This window comes from Pseudorca crassidens, chromosome 13 (genome assembly GCF_039906515.1).
Source record: "Pseudorca crassidens isolate mPseCra1 chromosome 13, mPseCra1.hap1, whole genome shotgun sequence".
NCBI lineage: Eukaryota > Metazoa > Chordata > Mammalia > Artiodactyla > Delphinidae > Pseudorca > Pseudorca crassidens.
Genome location: NC_090308.1, coordinates 46,890,716 through 46,905,345, shown reverse-complemented (window position 1 = coordinate 46,905,345; position 14,630 = coordinate 46,890,716). Strand labels below are relative to the sequence as shown.

The 14,630-nt window shown below is 38.4% G+C and overlaps 1 protein-coding gene across 5 annotated transcripts in view; it reads right to left on the bottom strand.

The window, feature by feature from the left end:
• Positions 1 to 7,537: 7,537 nt before the first annotated feature.
• Positions 7,538 to 14,630, bottom strand: part of LAMA4 (laminin subunit alpha 4) — a 152,159-nt gene continuing 145,066 nt past the window's right edge. For all 5 annotated transcript variants that reach the window (XM_067702317.1, XM_067702320.1, XM_067702319.1 and 2 more), the window contains 4 exons: positions 13,584 to 13,714; positions 12,433 to 12,526; positions 11,839 to 11,958; positions 7,538 to 8,009 (listed from right to left, as the gene is read on the bottom strand). In XM_067702317.1, coding sequence (XP_067558418.1) covers positions 7,864 to 8,009; positions 11,839 to 11,958; positions 12,433 to 12,526; positions 13,584 to 13,714 — 491 coding nt within the window. In that variant the 3' untranslated portion in view covers positions 7,538 to 7,863. The remainder of the gene's footprint in view (positions 8,010 to 11,838; positions 11,959 to 12,432; positions 12,527 to 13,583; positions 13,715 to 14,630) is intronic.

Sequence of the window (14,630 nt, the reverse complement as noted above, 5' to 3'; positions counted from 1 at the left end):
TCAGTTTTGAGGTGTAGGCCAGCTCTTTCTCTTTTCTTTTTCTTCTTGTAATAGTTCCAAGAAAGTCAGCTTGCTTTCTTTACCTCTTGATGGTTGCCACTCTTCATCCCATGAAATTTTTTTTTCTCCAAAAGACTGACTTTAGTGTCAGATATAGTTTCTCCAGTTTCTTGTCTACTTTTCTGCTCCTGAAGATATATACATATATATATAAACCTTTTTAAGTGAAAGGTTTATTAGCTTATAATTACATGCATATAGATGCATGTGTGCTACATGAGGTGAAAAGAAAAGCTTTTCATCAGGGATTTATAAATGGAGAAATTCTGAGAGCTCACACAGTGCTAGGAGATGTTTGAATTCCAACCAGCCAGAGTAGAAAGACCTTATTGAACCTGTGGGGCATTGAGTAGAGTCCTCAGAAAGGTCATGTCTTAGTAGGAGGTCTAAAGTAGCACTAGATTAAAGATTAATGTATACTAACCTTAACAAAGTTTAAAAATAAGACTTGAGAGAATCAAGATGATCCATGAGTAACTTATTTGCCAAATAAAAATTTAATACTCCTCAAAGGAACAGAAAAAAATCCATTAAGGAAATTGCCCAAGGCTGGGGAAAGAATCATGGGAAAGGAGAAAGGAGTAATGAAAAATTCCTCAGAGCTCATACAAGGCTGGGAATAATTTGTGATTCAATCATAGTGGAAAGAGCTTTTAATATATGGAGTAGAGTCCTCAGTGAGATATTGCCTCAGTGGGGGTGGGTTTGGAGTGGAGGATAGCTTTAGACTGAAGGCTGCTCTGGACCTGCCCTAACAAAGCTTAAGAGCAAGAGTGGAAAGGGTCAAACTGATTCCAAGTAACTAAATTGCATCCAAGGAGGGAAAAAAACCTCAAAATTTAAAGAACTACAGTAAAATCCAGCACCAAAAATGTAAAATTCACAATGATGGTGTCCAATAAAAAATTACCAGGCGTGCAAAAAAGAAGGAAAATGCAGTCCATAGTCAAGAGAATCATTAGTCAATAGAAACAGATTCAGAGTGCTGGATGATAGCATTAGCAGACAAGCTACCATAAGTGTTCAAGTAGTAGATGAAAGCATAATCACAATGAAGAGAGAAATGGAAGGTATAAAACGGACCCAACTGAACTTCTAGTGATGAAAAATACAATCTCTGAAATAAAAATATACACTGAATGGGATCAAGAACAGATTACACACTGGAGAAGAAGAGATTAATGAACTTGAAGACATAGCTATACAAATTATCCAGAATGAAATATGAAGAAAAAAAGACTGGAAAAAAGAGCATAAATTTTGTGTTTTAATAGCAAGCAGTCTAACATATATGTAAGTAGCTTCTCAGAAGGAGGAGGGAGGACAATAGAAAAATACTTGAAGAAATAATGGCCACATTTTTTCCAGATTTGATGAAAACTATAAATTCACAGGTCCAAGTAGCTTAACTGACCCCAAAGAAAACAGACATGAATAAAACAAAACAAACAAAAAGCCATATAATTAAATTGTCTAAAAACCAGGGATAAAGAGAACATCTTAAAACCCGATAGTACAAAAGGACACATTCATTCAAAGGAACAACAGCAACAAAAAGAATGAGAGCACTTTTAATCAGAAAGCATGCAGGCGAGAAGGCAATGAAGTCAAATCTTTAAAGTATCTCTCAAAAATGGTGAAGTAAGGACTTTTCATCAGTACTAGAAGCAGATCAGTAGATCAGTACTATAAGACATGTTAAAGGAAGTTTTTTCAGGCAGAAAAAAATGATACTAGATGGAAATTTGTATAAGGAAATAAAGAGCACCAGAAATAGAAAATATGTGGGTAAATATAAAAGACTTTTTTCTCATTTTTAAACATTTATTTAACAGGCAAATGACTATTTAAAGCAAAAATAATAACAATAATTTATATAAAAGTATAATGTATGGTAACAATAGCAAAAAAGACAGGAGGAGGAAAATGGAAGTTTACTTTTGTAAGTGTCTTCGATGATTTATGAAATGGCATAATAGTATTTGAAGATTGATTGTGATGAGGTAAATATGTAATTGTAAACTTTAGATTTATCTCTAAAAGCAAACAGTAACAGAGAGCTAATACACCAGTCAGGGAGATTAAATGGAATAAATATCACTCAATCCTAAAGAAGGCAGGAAAAGAGGAAAAAAAGAACAAAGATAATAGATGTAAACCAAACCATATTGACATTTGCATTAATTACAAAAGGTGTAAACACTTCAATTAAAAGACAGATTATGAGATTGGCTAGAAAAGAGGATGGTGTCTACATGAACCTACGTTAAGAGTCTCATGCTGTACTGATTGAGCTAACCAGCACTACATGAACCTACTTTAAATTAAAAGGATAAAAGGATAAAAATGGATATCCCATGTAAACATTAATCAAAAGGAAGTTGGAGTAGCTATATTAATAATAGACAAGAAGATTTCAGAGCAAGGAATACTACCAGAAATAAAGAGGGACATTTCATGATGATAAAAGGGTCATACAATCTTAAATGTTATGCAGAGCTTCAAAGTACATGAATCAAAAACTGATGGAAAGAACAAATAACTCCACATTTATAGCTTAACATTTTTAACAACTGGTAGTAGAACAACAGTACAGCAGAATACTATACATTCTTTTCAAGCACACATGGAAAATTTACCAAGAATAGACCATGTTATAAGCAACAAAACAAAGTATGCAGAGTGTGCAAAGTACGTTCCACAACAGAATTAAATTCAAATTCAACAGAAAAATGTCTGGAGACTCTCCAAATATTGGAATACTAAATGAAGCACTTTCAAACAACTCATGAATAAAAGAAGAAATTACAGGAGAAATTAGAAAGTATCTTGAAATGAATGAAAATGAAAACAACATATCAAACACATGGGGTACAACTAAAGTAGTGCTTAGAATTAAAGCCTTAAATTCTTTCATCAGAAAAGAAGAAATGTAGGGGAATTCTCTGGTGGTCCAGTGGTTAGGACTCCAAGCTTCCACTGCAGGGGGCACAGGTTCAAGCCCTGGTTGGGGAACTGGGATCCCCACATGCAGCACGGTGTGGCCAAAAGGGAAAAAAAAGAAAAAAGAAATGTCTCAAGTCAATTAATCTAAGCTTTCACCTTAAGAAAGAAGAAAAGATGAGCAAACTAAACCCAAAATAAGCAGAAAGAAAGAAATAAGATGAAAAAATTAATGAAATAAAAGACAAATAATAGAGAATAATCAATGAAACCAAAATCTGGTTCTTTGATAAGACCAATAAAATTGATAAACTCTAGGCAGAATTAACAAGAAAAAAGGACACAGATTACTGATATCAGAAATGAGAGTGGGACTTCACTGCAAATTTTAAACATTAAGAGGATAAATAGAGTTTTTCACTGGGATGAATTCTTTAGTCTTCTAAGGCTTCTACCTTGAATAAATGCCTTCCCATATTCCTTACATTCCTAGGCAGGAGCTTTCTGTGAAGGGAATATTATAAACAGTCTGAGGGCAACCCTGTGGCATCATGCTTTCATAACCTTCCTTTAGGTTGGCATCAGCTCACGAATCATCCATCTTTAGACATGATCATTTGAAAACGTGTTCTCTGAGATTGCTGATTTAGCTCACTGTAAGCTCACTGTGGTCTGGCTGGGCTAGTGAGGGACTCAGTGCCAAGCAGCTACCATCACTACACTTCCTTCCTTGAGGGATTCAGTTGCTATTCTTCTGGTTGGTAGTGTCATGTTACATTCCTCTTCAGTGTGAGCCTCTCTGTCACATGATTTGGCAGATTAGCAGGCTTTCACCCCTAAAACTCATCTATGCTCTGCCCACCCCATCCTGCCCCCTAGCAGTATCCTCTGCGAATGGTGTCCTCTGGTGTTGTGAAGTTTACAAATTGAGTGGCCTTATCCATGGTAGCTGATCTTTTCCTCTACTTTTCAGGACTTGAAAGGTTACCAAAGACTTGAGGGAATGCTTCTTGTCTCTCTGATCAGCTATGCCATTTTTTCCCGTAGTCTTCTCTCCATATCTTCAGGCAAATCAGAGATCCCTGGGGCTCAGGGGAACCCAAGTGGAGAAGTCAGTATCACTTTTTCCTTTCTGAAGATTGCCAGGCACTTTGTAAGTGATTGCCTTGGGAGGTGAGATGAGGGGGTAACTTTTATGGAAACTTGGCTTTCCTGAAATTTACTCAAAGAATATTTATTGAGCATATACCTACATGCCAGGCATTGTTCTAGGCTCTTACAACACATCATTGGATGACAGACAAAAATTTGTGGAACTTACATTCTGGACAGTGCCTCTTCTGTTGCCTTTATACAGACTGTGTGTGTGTGTGTGTGTGTGTGTGTGTGTGTGACATGTATGTAGTGTGTTGCGGGCATTGTGGTTTTACATTGCTAGTTATACTGAAATGACTTCTTTGAGCCAGTCCTAAAGAGAAGGGATTGGCTTCACACCTCAAAGTTTGGTGAACCTAAAATGTGTATTTACTGCTTTATGGTCCTAGTTATAGGCTGTAGTCACCAATTAAGGTAAGCAAAGACCCTACTTAACACCCTCTACTACCATGCTATGTACAAGGAAGTGGGAGCCCAGAGAACAGAAATAGCCCAGTGTCTTCTGAGATGCCCCCTTATACAAACTGTGTGCTGAGAACTGAGGTGGTTCTTACTGGACAGAGGGTAGGTGGATATATATTATTCTATGTTTACAGAATGGGAAGTATGTGTCTATAAATGTGTATGGTAAACACTTAAAACCATTCTTCTAGGTAAGATCATTTTGGCTTCAGCTATTATTGCTATGGGCTTGATTCTTTCTGTGTTTCCCAATTCACAATTTCAAGAGAAAATTTTCAGTTGTTGGAACTCATCTTTTCATACCACCAGATAGTGGGATGTTGCTTCACTGGAAAGAAATAGGATGGTCCCCTTACCCAATCAGCTGTGGCCATGAGAGGAGGAAGTGGGATACAGGCCCAAATAGGGCTGCTTCTTCAAACTGGGGCTATGGGAGGCCTCTTGATTTCCAAGGTGCTCTAAACTGGCAGGAGCCATGAATGACTAGTCAAAATTACTCTGAACATCCAATCTATATCTATATCTATATCGATATCGATATCTATATCTGTATATATTTTTTTGCGGTACACGGGCCTCTCACTGTTGTGGCCTCTCCCGTTGCGGAGCACAGGCTCCGGGCGCGCAGGCCTAGCGGCCATGGCTCACGGCCCAGCCACTCCGGCACTCCGGACCGGGGCACGAACCCGTGTCCCCTGCATTGGCAGGCGGACTCTCAACCACTGTGCCACCAGGGAAGCCACTCTAATCTATATTTCTATGTATGAAGTTCCAATATACTGTGATTAACTAAAAGAAAGGAAATCATACTTCTTTCTCCCTAGACAGTTGAGAGAAGATGGGGTCCCATCTAAGAACTGAATCAAGCTCTTATAAATGGTAAATTCAAGGTTTCAGAAGGACATTGTGGTTAAGAGGGTCAGCAGATATGGGTCAGTAGATTCTTACTTGCTGAGCATAAGAATGTGAAATAATAACTGCAAAGAAGTGGCCCTGTAAATTGCAGAGAAGGTAGAAGAATTTTTGTGACTTTAGTCTGCATATATGTGAGTCTGCGTACACACTTGCTGTAGTTACTGGAGGTCTGGCCAGGGTCTGGGCCACTGCTGAGAATGAAGGGCATAGAATGGCCCTCTAGGATGTCTCGGGAAAATCTCTTGGAAAAGAAAATGGCAGGCTGTTCCAGAGCTGCTGCCTCCATCTTGGGTCTGTTGTAGGGAGGACTGTGAAGGCATAGTGTGTCTTAAGCATCGGTCCAATCTGTACTGGTTAAGGCCCTAGACTACTGGATTCAGAGTCTTTAGCTCAGAAGCCACATAGGCCCAGAGGCCATAGCTCTCAGAAGGTTTTGTTTGGTCAGCCCAGTATTTTGCTCTTGTGATTGCTGTTGTTTTAATTTTAATTACTTACTAACTGAAAAATCAGGCCATTTCAAGCCCCTCAAATTTCACATTTCCAGCTTCTTTTGGAAATTTTGGCCCTTTCGATTTTCTCAGTCAGACACCACCAGGTTCACGCCATGATACCTCTCTGGCTGTATAGGTGGTTGAGTCTGTGACTCCAGCTTTAGAGACCAGTTGAGAGTTGGCCTGAAGGCAGACAGTCTCCTGGGGGCAGGAAGCAAGGGGACAGTCATACTGCCCCTGGGGGCAGGCAGCAGTCCTATTTCCAATTCTGGCTCCTCAGTCTAGCTGAATGACAGGAGGCGAGGTATTTAATCGTTCTAAATCTCAGGCTTCTCATCTGCAAATGCCACCTCACAGGATTAGTGTGATGATCAAGTGAAATCTGCTTTAATTTAGCTTACTGTGGAGGCTGTCACTGAGTAAGTCCTCTATGGATATTAGCTATTTTTGTTGATCTTCATCATTATTATTAATGTACCTGAGACATGAGGGTAGTAGGGGAATGTAAATAATTACATATATATGTAAGAGATTATTTTATTCCCTTAGTAATTCCTCAAAATACTTTATACTCCCTCCCCATACCCCAAAAGTCACTCCTCTTACGTACCTTCAATCCTGTTGATATGAGGGTCTATTTTCTCATTTTGTCTTCATTGTTGATTATCTTTTCATGTATAATTCTTTTATTTCAGTCTGTATATTTTAATATTCTACCAGCTAGTCAAGCCTATTTTTCCTTTTCTAGACTTTATTAATATATATATACCTAAAAAATAATTATAAAATTTTAGAAATAAGACTAGTTGTGTTGCAGGTATGTGGGGGAAAAAACTTTTAATAAAAGGACTTCTATACTTTTAAGTGGAATTGTATGACTTTGTCTTATTCTCTTTGCTATAATGTCCTTCATGATTCCTACAGAACACACAGTAACAATATCCTACAAGAACCTCCCCTCATGCACAATTTTAGTTTTCTTTTAAGGAAGAAAGGAAAAAAAGTAGGCATTTATTCGATTGAGGCTTTCTTTTCTTTCTCTCCTGGAAACATATTACCATTTTCTGATAATTTGTTAGAAATTTACTTTATTAAACCTTGATAAAACTAAAATATGGGGCTTCCCTGGTGGCGCATTGGTTGAGAGTCCGCCTGCTGATGCAGGGGACACGGGTTCGTGCCCCGGTCCGGGAAGATCCCACGTGCCGCGGAGCGGCTAGGCCCGTAAGCCATAGCCGCTGAGCCTGCACGTCCGGAGACTGTGCTCCGCAACGGGAGAGGCCACAACAGTGAGAGGCACACGTACCACAAAAAAAAAAAAAAAAAGCAAAACTAAAATATTCTTGCTATACTGATAGACCAAACAAAAGTGCTAAAAGCAAATCTATAATCTAATTTTAGATTTTATGTACATTAGTAAATCTTTTCAAATAAAGAAAGTATACCAAAGATATTTTGGTATAGGCTGAATGTTATCTTACCTAAATGAAAGATGAATCTGAGAATCTAGCCACGATTTAAAAATGTGTGCCAGTGTTTATTTAGAATCCCTTCTATTTTATTAGACACAGGAACAGTAATTTCGCCAGCAGGAAGTAATACAATACAGGTAAGTTTAACGCTCCTTTGATTGATTGTTATCCATGGCAGACATTTTGGATCCAAGGTGTAAGAATCCAAATAAGAAATAATAAACATCCAGTCCCTGATGATTCATTTAAGTCCTGCTCAACTAGATGAAAGCTTCTACCAAGAGGAAGAACTGCCACTCCTCCTGGCTGGCTTTGTGTTTCTTTCAGTGCTCTAAAGAACTTTGTACTTGAGTAGCTCTGCTGTGTCAGGCTGCTGGACAGGAGTTGATGCTCACGGCACCGCTGACCAGGGCTGCTTTACTGAAGCTCACTGGGCGCCCGTCAATCACAAAGTGACGGATGCAGCCTGTGAAGGGTCTGCCAGGGGCCAAGCGTGGTGTCAGCAGAGACTCTGGAAAAAGAAAGAAATGAACACAAAGACTGCAGTTGAGGCATTCCAAGCCCAAATATTACTTTGTGGCAAAAATATACATCATAACCGCTCACATTATCAAGATGATTTTCATGTCAAAGACGGAATATAGTAATAATTTATGCATTTTCTCAGAAATATTATCTGCTTTTGAAGTAATATGAACATGTAGTAATTTTAAAGTTTTGCCATGTTTTCCATGATCAAATTTCAGAGTATAATTCAGCTGTGTATTTACCATTGAAATTTACCACTTACAAGTAAAGCCTCAGCAGTGAATTTTTGGGATCTACATATGCTTTTTAGAGTTCATTTCACCTGGGCCTCACTTATTTTGTGTGCTTTACTGAGACAGAGGAAAGAAAATTTAGCTTCCAAACTCTTCTTGGAATTGGTTAATGTTTGTTTAATTTGTATCATTACCCTTCATCCTTAATCCTCCACATTTTTGCCAAGCTCATAAAATATAATGAGAAAATAATGAATTCAAGTAAACTAAATTTTAATTTTTCTGAGCTTAGGGCTGAAGAACTCTAAATAGGATAATGATAACTAGCCTAGTCTTTGTGTGGGTACAGGTGCCCTGGGGTATGCCAGGGGACTTTCCTCCCATTATCTTAATTAGAGATCTAGAAGCAGCCTTGATGCTTATTAATTGTACAGACACAATTAAATGTGTTGAGATGATAGAAGCAATATAATTTAAAGCAATTTAGAGAGCTTAGAAATATCATGAAATTAAAATCCATTTAGTGAAAGCTTATTATTATGTACAAAACAGCTATGTGAGCAGTAGCAGATAAAAGATGGAAAACACTTAGAAATCAGTAACTCAGGAGGGAAGATAAAAAAGGACAGCAAATTAAATACCATCAAGCAGCTGTAATAAGTTTTCCAAGCAATGTAGATTAAGAATATGCAGAAGCTTTGTATTGAAAATAAATCATGGAAATAACATTTCATATTTAGAATGATAATTATCAAGTCTTAGATTTGGAAGGGGCCTAAGACATCAATTCCCTTTGTCTCTAGATTAGTATGACTATATATATTCTTCAAGCCTGTTCAGTGTACTTCATCATCAGAATAAAGATGAACAGGAAAGAATGTAAGAGGTAGAAACATCTATTTCTTCTGTTCATTTTGGACACTAGTTTTAGAACATGGATTTTGATTCTGCCCAAGCTTACCACCCTGTGGTTCACGGGGGACAAATTCTAGAGGAAATAGTTCATGTAGAAATTATGGTCTGCATAATTCACTACACAATTTATTGCAGTAGTGACAATAAAGTGCCCCAGAACCCTAAGTAATTGATTGATAAAATCAACACATGATTTTAAGAGCAAACATTCCACAGGTTGAAAGCTTGACTATATACAGAATAATGCAGGATCTTCAGTACAGGAATGAATCGTCCTTAACTCAAAAAATTAACTTCTAATTTTGATTTTTAAATGATCATACAATGAAGCTGAATTTTCTGGTATAAAGTTCATTGAACTTCAATGCATTAACTTTTTATTGATAGAAACAATGTGTTACCAGGGTTCTGCCTTGTATAAGAGAGCTGGTTGGGATTCTAAGAGATTTCAGTGCATATAGGGGTTTTGTTTATGCCTAATTTCCTTTAGTTATTCTTTTTCATGCCCCAGTTTCTGATGTGATTTTAGTGGAATTAATCTTGAACAGCTCAAAATTATGTGATTAATGATGTTCGGCTTAAATTATAATTGCTTCTGTTCTAGGCTTGCTGGCATGATTCGTAGATGGAATTAAGGGCTGCAGTGGTGCAGTGGGCTGGTGGGTATGCTTTGCTAGCTCCTGTGTGTTGGCTCATTAGCTAAAATTTGCTATTCATTGCATGTCTCAGGCAGGCAGAATTTGGCTTCAGGTATATCTTTCCCACCCAGTCTGTAGAGCTTAGCCAAGTCTTACAGGGAGAGATGATGGCAGTGTGTAATGCTGGGATGAGACTCTGAAAACAAACACAAATCAGAGAGACAAATATTTGTTTGAACGAGAGACAAATATTTGATATAGTAAGCACTCTGGGTGCAAAGTAAAGAACAAATACCATAACTTCCGTGAGCCCACGCTTGTTTTGTTCATCTCCTGGAGCCTAGCACAGTGCTTAATAGACACTCAATACATATTTGTTGTGTGTTGAAGTCGTGTTCTCTGGCAGCAAGAAGTGTACAATTTAGCTTCAACAATATTCTGCAATAAGTGCCACAAAGGTGGTATGCATAGCACACTCTAGTGGGAGGGAGGCATGTGTGTAAAAAGTCTGAGCTGGATCCTCAAGGTCAATAGGAGTAAAGTTGGGGGAAGAGTGGGAGAAGTTCCTTGAAAAGGTACTAGGGGAGGCAAGAAAGAACATCTTCCAGAAACTGATGCCTTGTGCACTTGTGCAAAGGCCTGGAGCAAAGAGACCATCACTGAACATCCAGAGGACTGCAAGTCCCAGCAGGTAGGGGGAGGCCCCAGAGGCAGGGGCAAGGCGGGGGCGGGGGGGTGGGCAGATGATCAGGACCTTGCATGCCAGGCTGACTTTGATCCTGTAGGCCCCTGGGAACGTGTGAAATATTTTAGACTACGTTGTGATTTCCCGGAAGAAAGCAATGTGCAGAAATGGAGGAACTGATAAGACACATCTTCCATACTGTACCTGTATGAAGTGCAATGTGGTTTCTGCCAGTATTTCTTTCAGAACCAAAGCCTGGAGCAGGAGGGGAGGACTGAGAAATGGAGATGGGAGTGGACAGCGGGAGTAAAGGAGAAGAAGCGTTGCTTTTTGAGGGTCTCAAATATTTCATCAGTGAGTTACTGTTATTGTCTATACTGGTATTTGAAAAATTCATATTACAAAGCAGAAGAGTGCTTTGTTGCTACTATTTTGTGAGTACGCAAGACTGGATGCTTAATCTTTCTCACTCTCTTAAAGCATTATTTGCCTTTACATGGGTCAGTCTAAAATAGTCTAGTTAGGATGCAAGGTAAAACCATGTTAAGTTTTTCCTTAAAATCCCCACCAAATTCAGATGTAAAAGCTTGATTTTTCCCTCTTGCTACCTTTATCATTCAATTTTTCCAAGTTAATGAAGTGTGTGAAACAATCACTTTCAACATAAGGCCATGGTCCCTGCTTCAGAGGTTTAAAGTAATTGTGGAGGGTCCATAAGTGTCCTATCACCATCCTGGATTATACACCATTCTTGGCAGATGACAGCAGTGATGTCACTGATGATGTTTACAGAACTGCAGCTGGGAACCTCTCAGGGAATTTGACTACATAGGAACAACAGAACTTCTGGTCTGCAGTGTTTTCACATTTCAAACTAGTCCTGGTTGGGAAGAACTGTGTATTCTCTCTTAGTGTGGAAGAGGAGCAACTATCCACAAACTTTTAGTTCTCCAAGGTTCTTCCTCAGATCCTAGAGCAGCAATAGTGTATGAGTTTTCTTTGTGTCAGAGGTAAGATAGAGTGTGTTTCACTGTGTGTATGTGAGGAGGGTATGTAAAGTGAAGAGAAAAAAATTAAGCAGATACAGCAGAGGGAGAGAAGTTATCTACTGGTTAGAATGCCGTGGTGTAGTTCTTATGTGTTACTTTGTTTTGATCCTTGGATAACGTTTCATAATTGTCAGTATACTTTTTCCTATGAAAGGATATTGTATATAAAATCCTTTGAGTTATTAGGTGAATTATGAAAATACATAGCTCAATTCTTAATAGTATAATAACAGTTATGAGAACTTAGTGTCTTTTTGGATTTGGAAACTTGTCATTTTAAAATAACTCTTACCTGGAACACCTCCAACAAACACAGGCTCCCTTTGATCAACTGGTTTTGGATTCAGGGGTCCAACCACATGGTTCACTTCAGAGTCTACATCCAACTGAACCACATTTGAATCTCTAATAACTGAAATACAGAGAAAAGAGTGGTCATAAGTGACACTAAAGTGATTAATTTTCACATGAAAGGTAATAATTCATTACAGTAATGGCTTTTATTTATTCCGGAATAAACCATACACTTTCCTCTAATCACTGAAAACATCAATGTCTAAGCAAAAAATAACTAACATTTTCCTTTGAAAGGGATAATAGTTAGGATACTCTTTCTGCTACATTTTTGCTCCATAAGGTATGCATTATTTAAACAACTCCCGAAGACTATTCTGGCAGCATTAATATTTTCAAATCACATGTGGATTCAATATACACATTTTAGTACAGTAACATTTGATTCTCTTCTCTTGGCCGCTTTTAGACTGTCATCTATTACCTATTCTGTCATATAAGTTATAGTCTAAGTTCTGCCAAGCCATCATGCCACAGGTGGGTGTGTAGGCTCACTTTATTAAGGAAACCCAGGACACTCAGCTTTTCTCACCTGTAATTCTGTGCCATCTGCCATCACAGAGACTCTGCTTGGGTGTCACTAAGGTGGAAAAGTCTCTGATACCATTATTGACTTTCACTATGACCTGCAAAAGACAAGGCACATTGTGGAATTTAATTTCATTTCTCCTCATTGTGATAAAATGAAATTTCTTACATTTACCACAGGGAAGGAGAACTTTTAACATCCAGACATGATTCGCTTTGCAATTTGAACACAAGGGGTCACTCTTCAGTAGGCTACAGAAAGTTTAAACTGTTCCTCAGAGAGAGAACAAAATAATGACACAGGAGAGAAGAGGGGGCAGAGGAACAGTAATATAACACAATAAATTCCTTTAATTTTAAAGATGAAATGTGTTATACAAGGCAGGCTAAGGTACTGATGAACAGCATGGACTCTAAGAGCCAGACTGCCTGGGTTCCCACCCCAGCGCTCCCACTTACGTCACTCTGTGCCATGTTTTCTCATTTGCAAAATAAGGGTGATAACTATAATACTTACTTCATGGAGCTGTTGGGGGGATTAAATGAGTTAATCCATATAAAGCAACTGGAATGGTATCTGACACACAGTAAAGCACCATATAAGGATTTGTTTTATTATTATATGGTTTAATAGAATATACGGGAACGCAAACAAAAATCAGTTATATTAAGTTAGGGACATCACTGAAAATATGCTTCATATTTATTTGAGTACTCTCATGAATGTTCTTTAGTAATATTATTTAAGGATGAAAGTGGTGTTTATAACAGAAGTTTTTGTTTTTAGTAGTTGAAAATATATGCATATAGATTATAGAGCGATGTTTTAGTACTTGTTGGTTTTGATAGTTGAACATGTTTGCTGCTTCCATTTGTTGTAAAAAATTTCTCTTCCGATTCTTTTGTTAAAACCTTTTAATTACTGATTTTTGCCACAATTCCGTGGCTCTTTGCTCTAATCAAATCAATTCCCAACGTATGAATCTGAATCCAAATATTGCCTGCGTTTTAATTTTATGTTATACCTTCCCTGTTGTTTGTTCTTTCCCCCAGTTAGGAAAGATTGATGAAATAATTCTGTGAAATAAATCTGCTTCAGATCCAGAATCCAAGATCAGAGGAGACAGACTGTTAAGACAATTTTTAACACATTACCTGCCCATTTTTCATGTGAACATTTAGGTACTCCCCATTGACACTGTGGCCATGAACAAGGGTTCCAGAACTGCTTCTGGGACGGACTTCAAATGCAATCTCAAACTTCAATCCAATATTGAAAGACTCATCTATGGAGAGAAATACTATTAGTTCTCAAGAACAGCAACCTAAATTTTGTAACCATGGTTTGATTGCAGATTTTTGTACTTGTTTTTGAAAGTTTGATGCATTTTTCAATAGGTAAGCAGAAAGTGTTGTTTTCCATGTCCAGCACACTGTGGAAAGCTCCGTGGGGGTCTGAGATAACTAGCACACCACTCCTGCTCTGGGGCCTGGGGAGGAAACAGCTTGCTGAAAACACAGCATGGCTATGTGAGCACAGGTGAGGAGAAATTGATTCCAACTAGCAGGACCATTTAGTATCTCAAAAGTGAGAAGGAGGAAAGAGCAAACTGGGAAGAGTGAGTCGTCTGAACACAAGTACAGAGGCTGGAACATTTGGAGAGCACTGTGAACGCCAGTGTGGCTGGACTGTCCCCTGTAAGGGTAGACGGAGGCAAGGTGAATGGGGAAGGCTGGTGGGAGCCACACTGGGAAGGGCTCTAGTGCTCCAGTATGGAAGGCAGACTTGACTTTGCAGTCATTGAGCAAGGGAGCTGACTTGATCAGATCTGTATTTAAAATAATTCTTAAAAAAGTAACTGGTGCCAGTGCTGCAGAGCATTTGGGAGGAAAAACAAAGTGAGAGCAGCAAAAGCAGTTAGGAGCTGTTATTGCAGTGATGCAAGAAAATGAATTCTTCTTAAGACTAGCTGTGTTCACTCCAAGAGACTCATCGCAAACCTGGGCATCTTAATAATGTTCACTTGACGTGTCTCCTCATAGATAACTTTTTAATTTTTCCTGCTATTAATTAATGTTTATTGAGAACATAAATTGTGCAGGTTGCTATGCTTTTCAGGCTGTCCAAGTCTTTGAGTTCTTATCACCGAAATTCAATGAAGGGTTGAGAAATGTGCCTGTAGGTGTTTTAGTAGGGATAAA